This window comes from Onychostruthus taczanowskii, unplaced genomic scaffold, assembly GCF_017590055.1.
Source record: "Onychostruthus taczanowskii isolate IOZ18803 unplaced genomic scaffold, ASM1759005v1 scaffold218, whole genome shotgun sequence".
In the NCBI taxonomy this organism is placed as follows: Eukaryota; Metazoa; Chordata; class Aves; order Passeriformes; family Passeridae; genus Onychostruthus; species Onychostruthus taczanowskii.
The window spans coordinates 70,848-86,527 of NW_024499440.1; the positions used below are offsets into that span (position 1 = coordinate 70,848).

The following is a 15,680-nucleotide window of genomic DNA, read 5'->3' on the forward strand; positions in this document are numbered from 1 at the left end:
GGGCGCACGGAGCGGAGGAGCTGCGCTCAGAAGTCACCCAGGTCACCACCACAGAGCTGTAGCAGAATGCTGGGCTGGGCACTGCTCCGCTGCACTGCTGGGTTTGCGTGCAGACTGACTGCAAAAGCTTTTTACATCCTGAGAACGAAAAATGGGAGAATTGGGACTCGCCAAATGATGTAGGGAAAGGACAAGAACAAGAGGCAAGTTGGGCAAATATGCTCCACTAATGCCACCACCTAAACCAACAACACCCAGAGGGGCTGTCACCCTCCAACACATGGCTCTTGGCAGAGCCCAGGGCACCAGAACTGCCATGTCCACGTGCTGATCCTCCTGCGTGGGCCAGGATGACACCACAGCCCGTGGCAAGAGGGGAAACACTCACATGGCAGAAAGGAACTGTGCCAGGAGGTGATCATAGCATCACAGAATCATTCAGGTTGGAAAACCCCTCCAAGATCATCAAGTTCAACTGTTCTTCTACCACTAGAAAGGCCACCACTAGCCCATGTCCCCAAGTGCCACATCCACACAGTGATGGTTAAATCTCTTTAGTGATCATTACTCCATCACTGCCCTGGGCAGCTGTGCCAGGGCTGGACAGCCCTTTCCAGGAAGAAACGTTCCCTAATACCCAGCCTAATCCTCCCCTGGAATGACTTGAGGCCATTTTCTCTGCCACATCATGGGACCTCATTCCATCCCCCTCTGAGCTGTGTCCAAAAGACAGCTGGAGATGGGAAGACAAACTTATGCCACTTCAGAGACACTGTTTTCAAAAAGCTCCAGATCCATTGTAAAAATTCTCCTGGAGTTCCTCAAACTGGGATTGCTCCCAGAGAAAGCTTTCTACAGTTAATGTCATTGTCAGGTTAGTGTTATTTAGAGACCTCTGACTGCAGCTAAGGCTGCCCTGGACATGGATGTGATGCTGGGCTGGAAAACTGGGGACAAATCCTAGTGCAGGCAAACAGAACTGGGAGATCCTGCCCTGACTGGGCCATGCTGCAGCCAGGATGCTCGGAGGGAACTCTTTGTGTACTTTTATAAATATATATGTATGTCTATAGCTGTATGAAATTAGAGTGACCCCAAGGCCTCCCATCACACCTCCCACTACAGCAGCTGCTCCATGTGTGATGGAGCCGAATACGCCGCATCCATAGCATCTCACAAAGTACTTCAGACACTATTTCCAGCTCCAACCCTTGGGATATTTGCCTTACAGTGGCATTTCTGTACAGGAACCCTGCTTTCTAAAAATTAAAGTAAAATAAAATCGGAAATAGGAAGCAGTTTCCAGCTCTCCTGTGTCTCCCAGGCATCAAAAATGAGCAAGGTCTGGCTCGGGGTGGTCTGGGGAGTGATGAAACTATCTCTAAATTTATTCTTTCCTGTGAGGGTGGGGATAACCTGGCACAGGGTGCCCAGAGAAGCTGGGGCTGCCCCTGGATCCCTGGCAGTGCCCAAGGCCAGGCTGGACAGGGCTGGGAGCACCTGGGACAGTAGAAGGTGTCCCTGCACATGTCAAGGCATGAAACTGGATGGGCTTTAAGGTCCCTTCCAACTCAGGCCATTCCATGATTCTGAATTCAAATTCTAAAAACTCACCTTTGTGAACTCCCAAAGCCCTTTAGCTGAGACTGTTTGCAAGCCCCAGTTACCAAAAATCTCTTCTGCCAACAGTCATCAAGATATAATTTTATTTTAAAAGACTAGCAGCCCAAATTCTGGCTCAAATTACATTTGTAATTTAAATACAAATGAGGATTTAGCGGAAAAGCAACAGAAACGAGTGCAGAGTGGATGTGAAAACCACTCAAGGACCTCTGTCCATTACCCAGCACCCTGGGAAAGCTGAGCCAGGCACCAGTTCCAGAGATTTCACAGCCCTGTTAAACTAGCAGCCAGCCCAGATTAATTATGCAGCAACCTGTGCTGGCACACACCAACCAGCTGTTTCAGGGACATTTGCAGCCCAAAATCGTGTTATTGCAGGAAACATCCTTTCCCCAATTTTTTTTTTCTTTAATTAATTCACCAAATAATGAACCCTGATGTATTGAGCTTGTGATTAATGATGATGATGCCAGTTTCTTTGTCTGCAGGTTTAGGCTGACTTTGGAATTGCATTAATATGCAGATGGAAATGAATGGATCTGGCTTTCCTGGGGAGGACAGGAGCAAGAGCTCCCACCTTCCTGTCATCATTTAATAGGGAAAGACAATCACTGTGAATAATTCCTAGAGGATTTTTTTTTCATCCTTTCAGTTACAAATTCTGTTTAATTTTTACTGTTTTATTCCCTGAGCAAATGGGACGGGGAGGAGCCTGCAGGGAGGGGATGGGGGATGTCTGGGATGCTGTGTGAGCACTGGAGCTCCTCCAGGCAGGGGAAGAGCCAGGATCCCCTTCCCCAGCTCCCAAGAGCTGTGTGAGCCATATGAGACTTTCCTTATTTTGTTGTAATGGAAAAGCAAGCAGGACATCAGCTGGTGTCATCTTATTGCAAAAAGTTCCATACATTTTTGGTGATTTCTCATGGGCAGCTCCTCACAGCACTGACTCCTTCACAGCACAGCCAACAAACTCCAACCCTCCTCTCAACCACCTAACCCACTCTTTTATAGCACTCATCCTCACTGGGCATAGCTGTGGCTTCTTTGGTAATTAGTACATCTGCAGCTCATCGGGGTGAGATTACCTTCTGCACCATCTTTATTTTCTTACATTCTCTCCCCCCACAGTCAGCAGTTTGGGAAGGGAGCAGAGACACCCCCACATCACTATTGCAGCCCAATTCTCATCCTAAAGAGACCCAAGACACTTCTACCAGAGCACTGCATGTGCCAGTTGTCCTGGGATATACAGCTCAGGCTACAGCCTTAATGGCTGGGGAGACAGCCCAGTGCAGCCACCAAATGTCACTTGCAGACCCATCACTAAACCCCGTCGCAGGCAGCTTGGCCATAATTAAGGCTCATTTCCTCTTCCAGGCAGGAAAGGAATAACAAGAAAACAATCTCAGTATCCTCCAAACCCTTCTGAAGATGCAATTCTCTCCCTGCAGATCCAGCAGCACAACTGCATAGGCAGAAATTTTCTATCTAAAACAGCAACATGTTTAAAACCATGGAAAAAATCCCTCACAAACCCCACAAACACTCAAAGTGCTTTTATTCTGGGCCCAAAAGATCTTCACACTGCCAGGCCTCATCCCCCATGGATGCTAAAGCCCTCAAATTCCACTTTCCCAGCTTTTGTCTGTAAAGTAAAAGCCTTTTATGCACCTCCAATAGCAACAGATGGAGACCAGAGTGGGATTGGAGCTGCCAGCTGGTGATGAGGGAGACTCTGGAGGGGTCAGTGCTGGAAAAACTTCCCCATCAACTAAGGCTGGACCCTAACACAGCCAGGGGTCCACTCCACAGGACCCAAATTCCTCCTTCCGATCCTCAAAATGCCCCCAAAGTCACTCTGTGAGCACTAAACCTTGTTAATGAGACATTTCCCTTTCCTCAATTAAGCTCTTTTCCTTCACCCACCCTCTCCCCCCTGTGTGGGGGCTCATCCTTCCCCCAGTTTCCAGCAGCTTCCCACTGAAGTGTCACTGGTTCCCAAGACAATTGCTTATTCATAAGTTCTGAATATTTTAAATCTTATTGTTCTCTCCCAGCCATTTTCCCATTTCTTGAATATACCAACAAGCTTCCCATTCACAAAGACAGGTTTTCCCCTTTCCAGAAACAGGAACAGCCCCTCAGGGATGGGTACAATCCCATCTTTTTTGGGAATGATCTGTGTTTTCTCTGCAGGGAATTGCATTGGCTCCTGGCAGGATCCAGCCCTGTGGTGACCACACAGTTGTGCCACCTCTGATCTTGTTCCTGCTGCCCAAACGTGGGAGATAGATGCAAAAACCTGCCAATGTTGGGGATGAACTGGGAGCACTGGGATGTGGGATCTCCCCAGTAGCTGAGGCTGGTTTTGGATAAATGTTGCTGGGAATCAAGCCCAAATCAAAGAGCAGTTTCTCCATCAGGTATCCAGCAGGTCACATTTCACTGAAGAGAATCAAATGGTGATGGTCCCCACGGAGCAAAATTAGCCATGGGATTAGAGAGCACTTCCCCACAGCTCAGCCTGCAGTGATGCCAAAATATGGGCTCAATCCCTCACAACGTGCCCTGTGGGGCCACACCTCAACCTTATGCTTGGAGGGAAAAATAAAGTCCTTTGCAAGCCTAGGACTGCAACCACCAGAACAAACGCACCTGATGGGAGGTGGGTGCCCCCAGCCCCCCAGGCAGAGCTGGACCCACTGAGGCCATCCCTGATGTAAATCCAAGCTCATCCCACACGGGAGCAGCAGAGCTGCTGAGCTGCTCTGGGTGCCCAGCTCACCAAGGACCCTGCTCCTGCCCGGATGAATCAAAGGCAAACAGCGACCTGGCGCTCCGGCCGCTCGGAGCACCCAGCACGGACATGCCAGGGCTTGGTTGTGTTCCCAGAGACCCACAGATTCCAGGGGTGGCCTGGCAGACAGACGGGGAGCATCCCAGCTCTGCCAGGCCCAGCGCGTTCTCCTGCTGCCATCTGCAGGCCACAGCCACAGCCGGGAGCAGGACAACGCCCCAAAGAGCAGCCACCTGTCCCCACCGTCCCCACGGGAGAGCTGCCCAGCCCTCCAAAGCGCAGCAAAAGCCCGGGTTTATCAAAACTCAGTTTATTCCAAATGTTAAAAGATCTTTTTTTTTTTTTTTTTGTCCTTTCTGCCTTGATTCATCAACCAAAATACATTTTCTTTTTTAAAAAATCCAACCCCTCCGGAACCATTGTATAACCCCAGACACCTCCCCCCTTCCCAAGCACAACCCCCCCTCCTATTGCTATAATTTAGTTCTTTGCAGACCCCTCCTCACTCCAGGTACCTGGAAGGCACCTCCTATAAGGAGAGGATGAAGCAAGCTGGGCACAGGAAACAAGACCAGTTGGATCAGGGAGGCAACGGGGAGGAGTCCTGTTGTTCCCAGTGTCTCCATGCTCAGCTGGGGTCTGAGTGTCTGCTCAGCAAGGCCCTCACAGCAAACGAAGCTCCTTCCTCAGCAAGGGAAAGTGAAAAAATTAAAGTAACAGTGTTCCCACCTGTGGGATGGATTTGGTTGGGTTTCTAAAGGCAAAGAGGGAGTGGCCAGGACTGCAAAAAGCAGTGGCGAGGTGACTGCTCCAGGCCATGGGGACTGGGGAACCTGCTCCTGGCCTCACTGCCTGGGGGGCCTCAGCTTGAGGGATGGGAGGCAGGTCACAAGGTGCTAGGCATCATCCAGCAGCATTCTCCCTCACTAGGCAGAATATCCCCACAGGAGCCACAAGATCTGGATTAAAAGATAGAGATTCCTGGGCACATTCCTGCAGGTGGATCCTTCAGATCCACCTGGAATGGGCTCAGAAGGGTTTGGGGGGTGGCAGCAAACAAATCCAGGCCAGAGAGGTGTATTTAGGTGAAGGGGGTGGAGGAGCATCCAGATCTGGGAAACACGGGGACCTCAGGGAGACTATTACCCAAACCTGATTGCAGAGTGAAGAACAAAACCCTCGGCTTTGCTGGGCCAGGAAATGTTAAAAAAACAGACGAGAAGAAGTGGAAATCCATCCAGGCACAGAACTGGGATCAGTTTAGGACCAAGCTGACCCGGGGAGCTGACAGAGCATGGGCACCACAGGAAAACAGACAAACGCTTGCAGGGAGAACCCATGGGCACCCTGTTCCAGCCACGCAGGCGCTGCTGGGCCGAGCTCCACGAGCCTCCTCCCTCCCCAGGTAATCGGCTCCCCAAGCCAGGCAGAAGTTGGGGGGGGTCTGGGGGTGCTGTGATTCTGCTGGGGCGTCACTTCATCAGCTCTGCTCCTTGTCACTGACCAGCAGCACGGTGTGCTGCCCACCGCTGGACACCGCCAGCACCCGCCGGTTCTCCAGCTGCTTCCCAGTCATCTCCACGGGGCTCCAGACATCATCCTCCTCCCCGGTGCCCAGCTGGTAGTTAGTGCCCATTCCCCAGGCAAACGCTCGTCCTGCAACAGAGGTGAAGCGAGCTTTGAGCTCCAAGTGGCTGCACAATGGCAAGGAGACCTCACACCCAGACAGTTTCTATGAGTCCAAAACAAGCAGGAGGAAGAGGAGGAGCACTTGAAACTCAAACAGGTGCTCCATCACAGAGCCAAGGAACTTTTATTCCTTTGGGGGACAAAATTGAACCCACAGCCCATTCCAAACCTTCCTTCCTGCAGACACTGCACACAGGCAGATGCAGCACCACAGCACAGAGGTCTGGCATCAGTGGAATCAGAGAAGAGATTGTCAGGCCAACAATGCCCTCCTGGTCAACACCACACGACCAACCCTGCTGCCACAGGCCCACAAACACATCTGGGCAGGCACTGCCCAGGTGATGGGCACCAGGACCTGGCTCCAGTCCCAACCCAGCTGTCAGGTGTGGTGATGGTGTGTAGGGCGGGATGGAGGGATGAAGGAAGTCCAGAAGGCAGGGTTCCCAAAGCCTGGCACTCACCATCACTGCTGACGGCGTAACCAACCGACGCTCCGCAGGCCACCGAGATGATACTGGGGAGCTCCGGGATAACTGTGGGTGTGCTCTTCTCCTCTGCCCCTGTCCCAAGGCCCAGCCGGCCGTACTCCGCCCTGCCCAGGCTGTAGGCTTTACCTGGAGCACAGCAGATACACAAGAGACAAGACTTGAGGAGGGCAGAAGCTATAGCAGGGCCAAAGCAGACCAGGACCTCTTCCCAGGTCTGACTCCTGAAGGAGCACCACTCCTCCATACCACACCCTGAGACCCATCCAGAAGGGGCAGGGTGGGACAGAGACCCTCTAGCTCCCCAAAATCAGTAAGGTGCATAGGTGCAAGAGCAGAGTTCACAACTGAGTCCAGGTTTCTGTTGTCAGCTTCCCTTCGCTGCAATCTCACACCACCCTTGTTTCCTTGAACACTGAGAGCTTGGAGGGCTCCAGCACATCACCCTCATCCCAACAGCTCCTTGGCCGGGTTGAGGGCCATGGGATCCTCCCACCCTGCTGTGAGTGCCAGCCCACCCGTCACAGTGTCACTCACCCTCAGAGTCAACGCAGACCGTGTGGTGCTGCCCGCCAGAGAAGCCAACCCAAGACTTGGTGGAGTTCTTGAAGCACGTGAGGTTCTGCGGGGAGAAGCAGGGCTCGGTGTCCTGGGTCCCTGCAGGGTGGGACGCACAAACCCGGGCGGATCAGGCCCACGGGCATGGACAGCTCTGGCACTGAGCCATCCACCCTGGGGCTCACCCTACCAGAGCAATACAGCTGCCCAGCCCCAAAATCTAATTTCTGTTCAAACCCAGTGGGCACATGGGCTGGGACCTAAATCCAGAGCTTGGCAGGGTGAGCCCCACCCCCATTTCCAGCTCTGGTGCATCCAGTGTTTAGATTCTGGGGTGCCCAGCAGCTCCCCCCACCAGGCCAGGGCAGCTGCGGACTTGAAGGAGATGTGGAGGGACACAGGTGAAGCTCACCCAGCTGGTGGTAGTTGGAGAGGCCAAATCCATAGATGTGTCCTTCACGCGTGACGGCGAAGGTGAAATACGCCCCGCAGAAAGCGTCCTGGAAGCGCATTTTGCTTCTTCTCCCTTTGCCTCTGACAGGGACAAGCTGGGGGACCAGCATCCGCTCTGGAGTAGGAGACAAGGTGTTATACAAGGACTAAGGATTTACACCCTCCCTGCATCTAAGGATCTGGCTCACTGCATTTACATCACTGACTGCACATAAGCCCTCGAGCACCAGGGACTGGGTCCCTTTGTTCCCCTGCAAAGGGCAGAGCTGGAGCCAAAGGATGCATCTCTGAGAACTACATCCACTCACGCAGTCCTCTCCGTCCTCCTCGGCTGGCAAAGAGTGCTGGCACTCTGCCCAGCTGGCCCTGTTCCCCGCAGCCACACGTGAACAGGTCACCATCCAGTGTCAGCATCACCAAGTGGTCATTTCCTGGGACGGGAAGGAAAGAGAAGTTACAGAGAAGTCTTCAGCAAGTTCTGGAGGCTGAGACCCCACAGGTAAACCCCAGTTGTTCCCAGCTTATGAGGTTTACTGCACTTGATACCTCGACACCAATTGTGCCACCACCTAAAACTCCAGAACCTCCCTCTTCCTGATCCCAGGAATTCAAAGCAGTTTTTCTGGGAAGGTGATAAGGACACAGGTATGCCCCAAACTCCCCTGGGCCCTGGACAAGCACCCTGGCTGCTGTGCTCGGCCTACCCAGCTCTCATTAGAGAGCAAGTGCTCTTGCCCCACAGAGTCACAGTCCAGGCCACTCTTGGAAGGCATTCTACATCAGACTGGTCAAATATTAACTCAATATGCGAATCTGTTGGGGCTAAAATATGTTTGGGCTAAAAGGTCTGTTCTCTGGAAGAGCCAGAGATCAGCACGTATACCCTTGTATCAGGCTCGGAACAAGCCAAGACGGAGGAAAAGGTCATGGATGTTCCTCAAGGGTTGTGACAACTTCATGTACCTGCCTGACCCTGCACACCCCAGGGCCTTGCTTGTGGAAGGGGCTCACACCTGGTCTGTGAGTCAGAAAGGGTTAGTTGGAGGAGAGAAGCTTCTGCCCCTGAAAGGAGTTCTACCAAGGCTGTCAGCATGGAAACAGAGGAGAACAAAAGATAAACAAGGGGGCCTGCAGTTAGATCCTGACAGAAAACAGTGGTGTTGACCACCTTGCACCAATGAACATTATGTTGATTTATTGTGGCCAACGAACAGGTGTAAACTTTGTGAGAGGGTATAAAAAGACAGCATGCTGCTAAAATAGAAGAGAAGCCTTCTTAAATACATGGTGTAGCTCTGTTTGTTAGGACCATCTCAACGACACTGGCTTACCTGAAACTATTTTGACAACAGGCGCGTTGAGCCGGAGCAGCAAAGGAACAGAGCTCGTCTTCATGGGCTCCAGCAAGCCGATCACTCCATTGTTATCCTGAGGGAAGAGAGAGACACGGGGATGAGCCACAGGAGCAGCAGCCACCAGCAGAGCTTGAAGCATCCGAGGCATCAGCGTACCCGGAAGGAGCCCCAGACAAAGACCCTGCCGTCCTCGGTCAGCGCGGCCGTGTGGCTGTCCCCCGCCGACACCTGCACCACCTTCTCCTGCAGCTCCACCAGCCCTGGAGAGCTCTCAGACCCTTCGGCCGACGTGTCGCGTCCCAGGGCACCTTCATCATTGCAGCCAAAGGTGTAGATCTGCAGATTTGGTGCAAGTGGTCAGGACGGAGCTCAGAGGGGCAACGGGCTGAGTATGAAGTCAGGGGACAGAGACTCACAAGACTGAATTATTACAGAAGCGTGGAATGGTCTGGGACCTTAAAAGTTCCTGCCATGGGCAGGAACATCTTCCACTGGGTGAGGTGGCTTTGAACCCTGTCCAACCTGTCCTGGAACACTTCCAGCAATGAGGCAGCCACAGCTTCTCTGTACCAGAGCCTCTCCACCTCGACAGGGAAGAACTTCCCAGTATCACATCTAAAATGGCAGCGTCACCCATCTGCTCTCTGTCAGGGGGAAGCCATTCCCCCTGGACCTATCACTCCATGCTCTTGTCCAAAGTCCCTCTCCAGTTCTCTCGCAGGTCCCTTCCAGGTCCTCCTTTTGATCCCCTAAAATTTTGTGGCCCACATGAGACCATGCTCACCGTTAGAGCTGCAACAAGATGTGGGCAGAGCAGTGGCTGATCCTACCCCCTGCTCCAGAACACATCTCAGAACCCACTGCACTTACCTTTCCAGTCTGGCTGAGGCACACCGTGTGCATCCCTCCAGCTTCCACCTGCACCACCATCTCTGGCAGCGTGACCAGAGCTGGCTTCTTCCTCTCCATGATGTCTTCACCCAGACCCAGCTGGCCAACATTACCCTGGCCCAGGGTCAACACCAGCCCAGGCTGTGAGCGATGTGATGGGTGGCTGACTGCGGGGTGGGAGGGGGAGAAAGAACACGTTGGGGTACAAGTTTCCTGGTGAGAATCACCCCTGGGAAAGTGGAAGGACCACTCCAAGGGATTTTCCTTACCTTTAACCTTTTTCGTCTCAGTAGATTCTTCTGGCACCAGGATCTTCATTCTGCGTTTTCCTGGCATCTTGGAATCTAAATGCCAAAAAGAGCCAACGTTACCCTGGCTCAGGCTATGAGTGGTGTGATGGGTGGCTGACTGAGGGTGGGAGGGGGCGAAAGAACATGTGGTGGTACAAGTTTCCTGGTGAAAATCACCCCTGGGAAAGTGGAAGAAAAATTCCAAGGGATTTTTCTTACCTTTAACCTTTTTCGTCTCAGTAGACTCTTCTTCTGGCACCAGGATCTGCTCTCTGCGTCTTCCTGGCATCCTGGAATCTAAATGACAAAAACAGGAGTAAGGAGTCACCCACCTGGAGAACCGTGCAGTTCACTGTTTTTTAAATCCAAAAAAACCATCTGAGGGACTGGTGACTGAGTTGGGATTTGAACACTGATCCCTCCTCCTACTCTGGGAAAATAGAAAGTTTTTCCTTGTGTGTTTCATCCGTGCTCCCTACTTCATGCAGATGTGAACCTCTCCAGGTTTCACGTCCAGGCAGGCGAAGAGTGAAGGAAAGGGAAAAGAAAGGAGAAGGAAAACGGGAAAGGAGGAAAAGGGAAGAATGGGAGCCAAGCCGCATGTGCATCCTCACCCCCTCCCCGTTCCGCATGGCCCGAGCCCCGCCCCCGCCCCCGCCCGCCGTTCGAATTCCCCGCGGCGCCGCCTCACGTGGGGCCGCGCAGGCCACAGCCCGGACCGGCTGCTCCTGCCGCTGCCTGCAGCTGTTCCTGCTGGCCGGCCGGCCGCTCCGAGGGCGGCCCGAGCCTCGGCGGGACCCCCGCGGCCGCGCACTTGTCCCCATGCCCGTCCCCGTCCCCGCCGCTCTCTCCCGCCGCTCTCCCGGCTCGACCCCGCCGCGCTCCCTCACCGCCCGCCGGCCGCGCCGCGCTCCGCTCTGCGCATGCGCGCGCGGGCTCCTGCCGGCGCGGCGCCCCCTGCCGGCTGGCGGTCCCGCGCGGCCAGGTCAGGTCACTGCCGCAGGTCGGGCGGGACGGACGGCGGGACGGACGGCGGGACGGACGGACGGACGGACGCAGTGAGGACAGGTGGGGCAGGACAACGGGACAGAAAGACACAGAAGGACAGGCGGTAAAAGGCAGGGTTCGCGGTTGGCAATACTGGCCGCGGACAATAAACCCGTGTCACTAACTCAGGCTGTTTCTAACGGGCAGAGATGCCTCCAGCCCCCGGGGCCGCAGCCGGCCGCGATGGAACAGAGCTGCTGCAAACAGGTAGTTAAAAGAGAACGATAACGACAGACTACTGAAATCCAGAAAGTCTGAGATACCATCTTTTCCAGCAACTTACCGCTGCTTAAAGCACAAAATATACTTTTACTCTTCAAACTGGAACTAGACCAAATTTCTCAGGTTAATGGGAAGAACTCACTTTCGAGTTTCCCCCTTCATCCAATGCAATTACCCTTATTCCAGCGATTAATTCTGCTGTTCCAGTCCAGAGGCCTCCATTTGGCCACATCACCTTTTATTTACCAATAAAATCATGAACCTAGCCAACACCTTGGCCGGTACACCAGCCTTCCCTTATGCACAGACCGCGATCCCAGGGGTCACCCGCAGCCCATGTGGCTGGAAAACCTTCGGGGAGCCATCGCCAGCGGGTCTCCAGCCCAGGCTCACGTCGGGACTTGATGGAAGAGCAGATACACAGGCAGCCCCTGATCCCTTCCCGGGGGACTCCGTGGCCAAGACAGGACGCGCAGCTGATGCAGTTTGACCCACCGCACACCGGCAGCTCCCCTGCACCCAGCCCCCGCAGCACCCCGGGCCGCGGGAAGACGCGAGACCCCCTCCCTGCTTCTCCCGAGCCACCCCGGGTAACAGACCCACCAACCCTTCTCGACCAAGCCCTTGTGCCCGACAATCCAAACCGGGACTGAAGGTAGGGCTGCTCACATGTGCCACAGAGCGTTTCTGCACACTTTTTCATTTCCGAGACATTATTATACTTCTACACAAAGAGGCACCACCCAGAGCACGAAGTTTTCCCTAGTATTCACCCACCAAGAACACACACGAAGCCAAAGCCAAAGCCAAGTTCAGTTTATTGAGTTGTCTGTAACGCGGACGGGTACAGATTCAGCCATCAACGTGAGAGTGAGAGCTGTATTTCAGGGCCTGAACACACACATCCCATACATAACCCACCTCCCTTCGGCATCGCATCCCTGTAACATCCCGGCCCCAAGGGTCGAACCCATGTGGAGCTGTGTAGTCCCAGAAGAGCACACGCCTTATTTACCCATCCCTCGTGCTTCCCCACAGCCCCCTTCCCAGTTTGAAGCATGCCAAAAGCAGCTCTTAGCCCACCAGCCAACCCCTAGGCACATCCTTTCCTTCCCGAGCAGCTTACCCACAACCTGTGCAACTCCAGGCCCGGCTCCAACTCCCCAAGTGCAGGTCCCCCAAGGGACAGGGCCACACGTGCTTTACAAGACCCATAAATCCACACATCCCTGGTTCTACTGAGTTTTGGTTTCTGCGGCTGTATTTTATTACATGTAGTGCATGAACAGGAATAGGGCAGCCATCCAACTTGGGGACTCTTTAATACACTCACCCTCCCCCACTAAATGCGGATTTTTCTTTATTCCTTCGCCCCAGCAGCTCCTGCAATGTTTTAGGAAAAAGGAGGGTTTTTTCCTGATTTTTTCTCGTGTCCCACAATAAAGCTGGTTTTTTTTTCTGTCTGCCAAACTCATGACCGCTTTTTTTTTTTTTTGCCCCTGAAGACTCAGGAATTTCTTTTCCCCATCTATCCACAATGGAACACAATGGTCAAAGCTAGGAGCCTGCGGTCTGAACTTGCATTACTACCACCTATATCGTCGGGACTGGAATTTGACCCAATGATTCAACAAGCGTCACTGAAACTACACAGAATATTACATTTTAAACGCAGATATTACCTTCAAAAATCGTGTTTCACATTTTCAGTTCTGGTACTGGAAAGAAAAAAAAGGCACTTTAAGGATTTGCTCAGGAGCTGGTTTTTGTGTTTCTCCCTCCCAGTGCCGCCCCGCGTGTCAGTGTTTCCTGCATGGTTTGTCTCCTCTGTCATGGCCCAAGGGCTCAGAGAAGCAGTAGGAATATGCAGGCTGCAGGCTCGGGGCCCGGCTTGCTCTCCAACGTCGTGGAACGGGACTATACGTCACGGGCCCGAGGGCCTGCGCTCCCATGCGCCACACGGACAGAGCCGAGAGAGAGCGACTTCTCCGGATATCCACGTTGGGCCTTTGCTTTAAACATTTATAACCTTGACCCTGCCCAGACCCCCGCGCGTCCCACCGCCGACCACGCGGCGGGGCCACACGAGAAATACTCACGATGGAGGTGCAGGCTGGACAAAACAAGCTTTAACGGCCTTTTCGTGGTACCTGTAGCAAAAGGAAATGGCTCTGAGGGGCGGCTGAGGGGGCGCGGGGTGACTCCGCAGCACCCACAGCCACGTGTAACTCACGGCGTATTTTAGCGTTAATGCGGGGATGGAGCGGGCGTCCGCTGACACCGCAGCCTGCGCGGTCAGCAGGACCTCACGCCGCAACAACACAAAAGGTTTCAAGGGTAAAAAAGGGTAAAAGCAGAGAGAACCTTACCAATCCCCATGCCCGCTCCTCACGGTGAAAAGGGCGGGGGCACGCCGCGAGGCGATTTTTATAGTGCGCGGGGGCGGGGCAGAAATGCGCGCGTGCGTCCCGCACGAGGGGCGGGGATAAACCGTATATGGGCATAGGCGGCGGGGCCAACCCCCGGCGGAAAGGGCCGGGCTAGCCGCGCCTGCGCGATGGCTGCAAGAGAGGTTGGCACATGCGCAGTGGGAAGAGCGCGAAAAGCCGCGGTCGCAGGGGAGGCGCCGCCGCCATGGCTGAGCGCCCTCCGCCCCCTCAGGAGCCGCCGGTCAGGCTCCGACTGAGAGCGCTTGAAAAGACACAACCACACACAAGCAGGGTTTAAGAAAAAAAAATTCTAAAATACTTTTATTTAATAATTAAAATCTGTTGTTGCGGAGACTGATATACAATGTAATGGCGGCTGTACAGGGGGTGCCGTGAGGGAAGAGCCCCAGCGGATGCTGGGCCGTGGCCGGCGCGTTGCCACACTGCTCTGTGAACAAGAGAAAGTTCTTCTCTCCTCCCGCCCCCCTTCCCCACCCCAAACCCCCGCACAAGTGGCATCTCACAGATCGTTTAGTTTTGTGCATAATACAGCAGTGGCCCTACCAGGTTTGTTTTTTTTTTTTAACCCGCACAGAGGAAGAATTTTTCTCTCAGAAGAGAAATACCGTTTTTTTAAGGTCACTTTTTAAACCTTTTCTTCCCCTCCTTTTGACCCACACAGTGAAACGATCAAGATTCCAGTAGGTTTAGCTGTAAAAATGAGAAAAAGGCAAGCTTCAACCCTGATTTGGGAGAGTAGAAAACATTTGAGAGAAAGCCACAATAAAAAGGACTGACTACTCTCACAGTTTCCCCAAATTAAAAAGTTTTAAAAAGGCAACAGTCATTTTTCCTGGTTCTATAATTTGTTAAACAAGCCTAAATATCTCAAGATCTGTTATTAAGATCACAGCAAGTGTGAGAGAGTGCAGAGCATTTATACATATGTTGGGTTTTTTTTTTTCTTTTTCTTTTTTTTTTTAACAAAAAGATGCAGCATATGTTAATATCTACACAGTTCCCTTCCAGGACAACAAACCGTTGGTCAGTAGTGATTCAGGGCATTGAGGACATGACAAAAAAGCAAAACCCCCAAAAACCAGCAAGTGCCATGTCAGTTGTCTGCCAGGGCTCTCTGTACACAGCTAATATACACACATTTGCTTCTGAGCACATGCTCTCCTCAGCTTCCCAACACCAGAGCTGCCTTTGCTTTTCATCTCCCCTCCTCAGGAAGGGAGGAGGGAATGAGGAACTGCGCTCCCCAAGAGAAGTCTGTGCCAGCTGGGAGGAAGGGGTCCGAGCTGGGCACGGCCTCCTGGCGAGCCCTACTGCTGAGCCACGCCAGGCACAGCGTCAGTTCCAGCCTGATGGCGTCAGAGATGTGTTTGTTCCAGTGAAATGCTACATTCAGACAGGATTCCCCTTCCCTGGCCGAAAGCCCTTTCTGGATATGTTTGGAAGGCAAATCTTGGACGAGCTGAGGTTCCACCCTCACTGTATTGCTTGGAGAGGGATGCAGAGAACTTCCAGCCCGCGCGGGTTTCTTGCTCCCTCCTTGGAACATTATGGTCGATGGTATCTGAAAGCCAAGTGAAAAATCTGAGTGTTATCCTTGGAACTCAGGTTAAATGGTTACTCAGACACCCCAGATGGCCAGAGAGTAAACTGAATTATCTCAGAACTCTCAGCCCTCCGGGAAGCTGTGAACATCATATAATTTCACCTCCTGTGCTCTGCACTCAACTTTGCCACACAGAGCAGGAAGGAAAGGAATCACTTGGGCTGTGATCCAGACCCGATTACATAGATTACATCCGAGGTAACTCATTAGCAAG

General features: G+C 53.0%; 2 protein-coding genes and 1 non-coding gene across 10 annotated transcripts in view; all 3 read right to left on the minus strand.

Annotated features, from left to right (window-relative positions):
- Positions 1 to 5,730: 5,730 nt before the first annotated feature.
- Positions 5,731 to 13,818, minus strand: RCC1 (regulator of chromosome condensation 1). Of its 3 annotated transcripts, XM_041404663.1 has the most exons (13): positions 13,783 to 13,818; positions 13,513 to 13,563; positions 13,096 to 13,131; positions 10,364 to 10,441; positions 10,124 to 10,198; positions 9,834 to 10,021; positions 9,120 to 9,299; positions 8,940 to 9,036; positions 7,917 to 8,039; positions 7,568 to 7,723; positions 7,135 to 7,254; positions 6,574 to 6,726; positions 5,731 to 6,076 (listed from the first exon to the last, which is right to left on the minus strand). In XM_041404663.1, the coding sequence occupies exons 4-13, from the start codon at positions 10,431 to 10,433 to the stop codon at positions 5,901 to 5,903; spliced, it is 1,338 nt and encodes a 445-aa protein (XP_041260597.1). In that variant the 5' UTR covers positions 10,434 to 10,441; positions 13,096 to 13,131; positions 13,513 to 13,563; positions 13,783 to 13,818; the 3' UTR covers positions 5,731 to 5,900. The 3 variants fall into 3 exon arrangements, with proteins under 3 accessions (XP_041260597.1, XP_041260598.1, XP_041260596.1); XM_041404664.1 differs by lacking the exons at positions 13,096 to 13,131; positions 13,513 to 13,563; positions 13,783 to 13,818 and adding an exon at positions 11,035 to 11,064; XM_041404662.1 differs by lacking the exons at positions 13,096 to 13,131; positions 13,513 to 13,563; positions 13,783 to 13,818 and adding an exon at positions 10,836 to 11,007.
- PHACTR4 (phosphatase and actin regulator 4) overlaps positions 12,214 to 15,680 on the minus strand; it is a 58,960-nt gene continuing 55,493 nt past the window's right edge. For 5 of the 6 annotated variants that reach the window (XM_041404657.1, XM_041404658.1, XM_041404659.1 and 2 more), the window contains 3 exons: positions 13,783 to 15,424; positions 13,513 to 13,563; positions 12,214 to 13,131 (listed from right to left, as the gene is read on the minus strand). In XM_041404657.1, the coding sequence (XP_041260591.1) occupies positions 15,219 to 15,424 (206 nt within the window). In that variant the 3' untranslated portion in view covers positions 12,214 to 13,131; positions 13,513 to 13,563; positions 13,783 to 15,218. The remainder of the gene's footprint in view (positions 13,132 to 13,512; positions 13,564 to 13,782; positions 15,425 to 15,680) is intronic. The other variant, XM_041404656.1, reaches the window with a different exon arrangement.
- Positions 13,214 to 13,418, minus strand: LOC121336033. Its single transcript, XR_005952678.1, has one exon. It is a non-coding gene; the product is annotated as a small nucleolar RNA SNORA73 family (small nucleolar RNA).

What these genes read in the sequence shown, in the direction of transcription:
- RCC1 (XM_041404662.1), bottom strand. Translation starts at nt 10,968, where the DNA reads ATGGGGACAAGTGCGCGGCCGCGGGGGTCCCGCCGAGGCTCGGGCCGC. An exon ending in TGAGACGAAAAAGGTTAAAG is followed by an intron (nt 10,199 to 10,363) that starts GTAAGAAAAATC and finishes TTTGGCATTTAG; the next exon opens with ATTCCAAGATGCCAGGAAAA. An exon ending in AGGAGGACGGAGAGGACTGC is followed by an intron (nt 7,724 to 7,916) that starts GTGAGTGGATGT and finishes CTCCTACTCCAG; the next exon opens with AGCGGATGCTGGTCCCCCAG.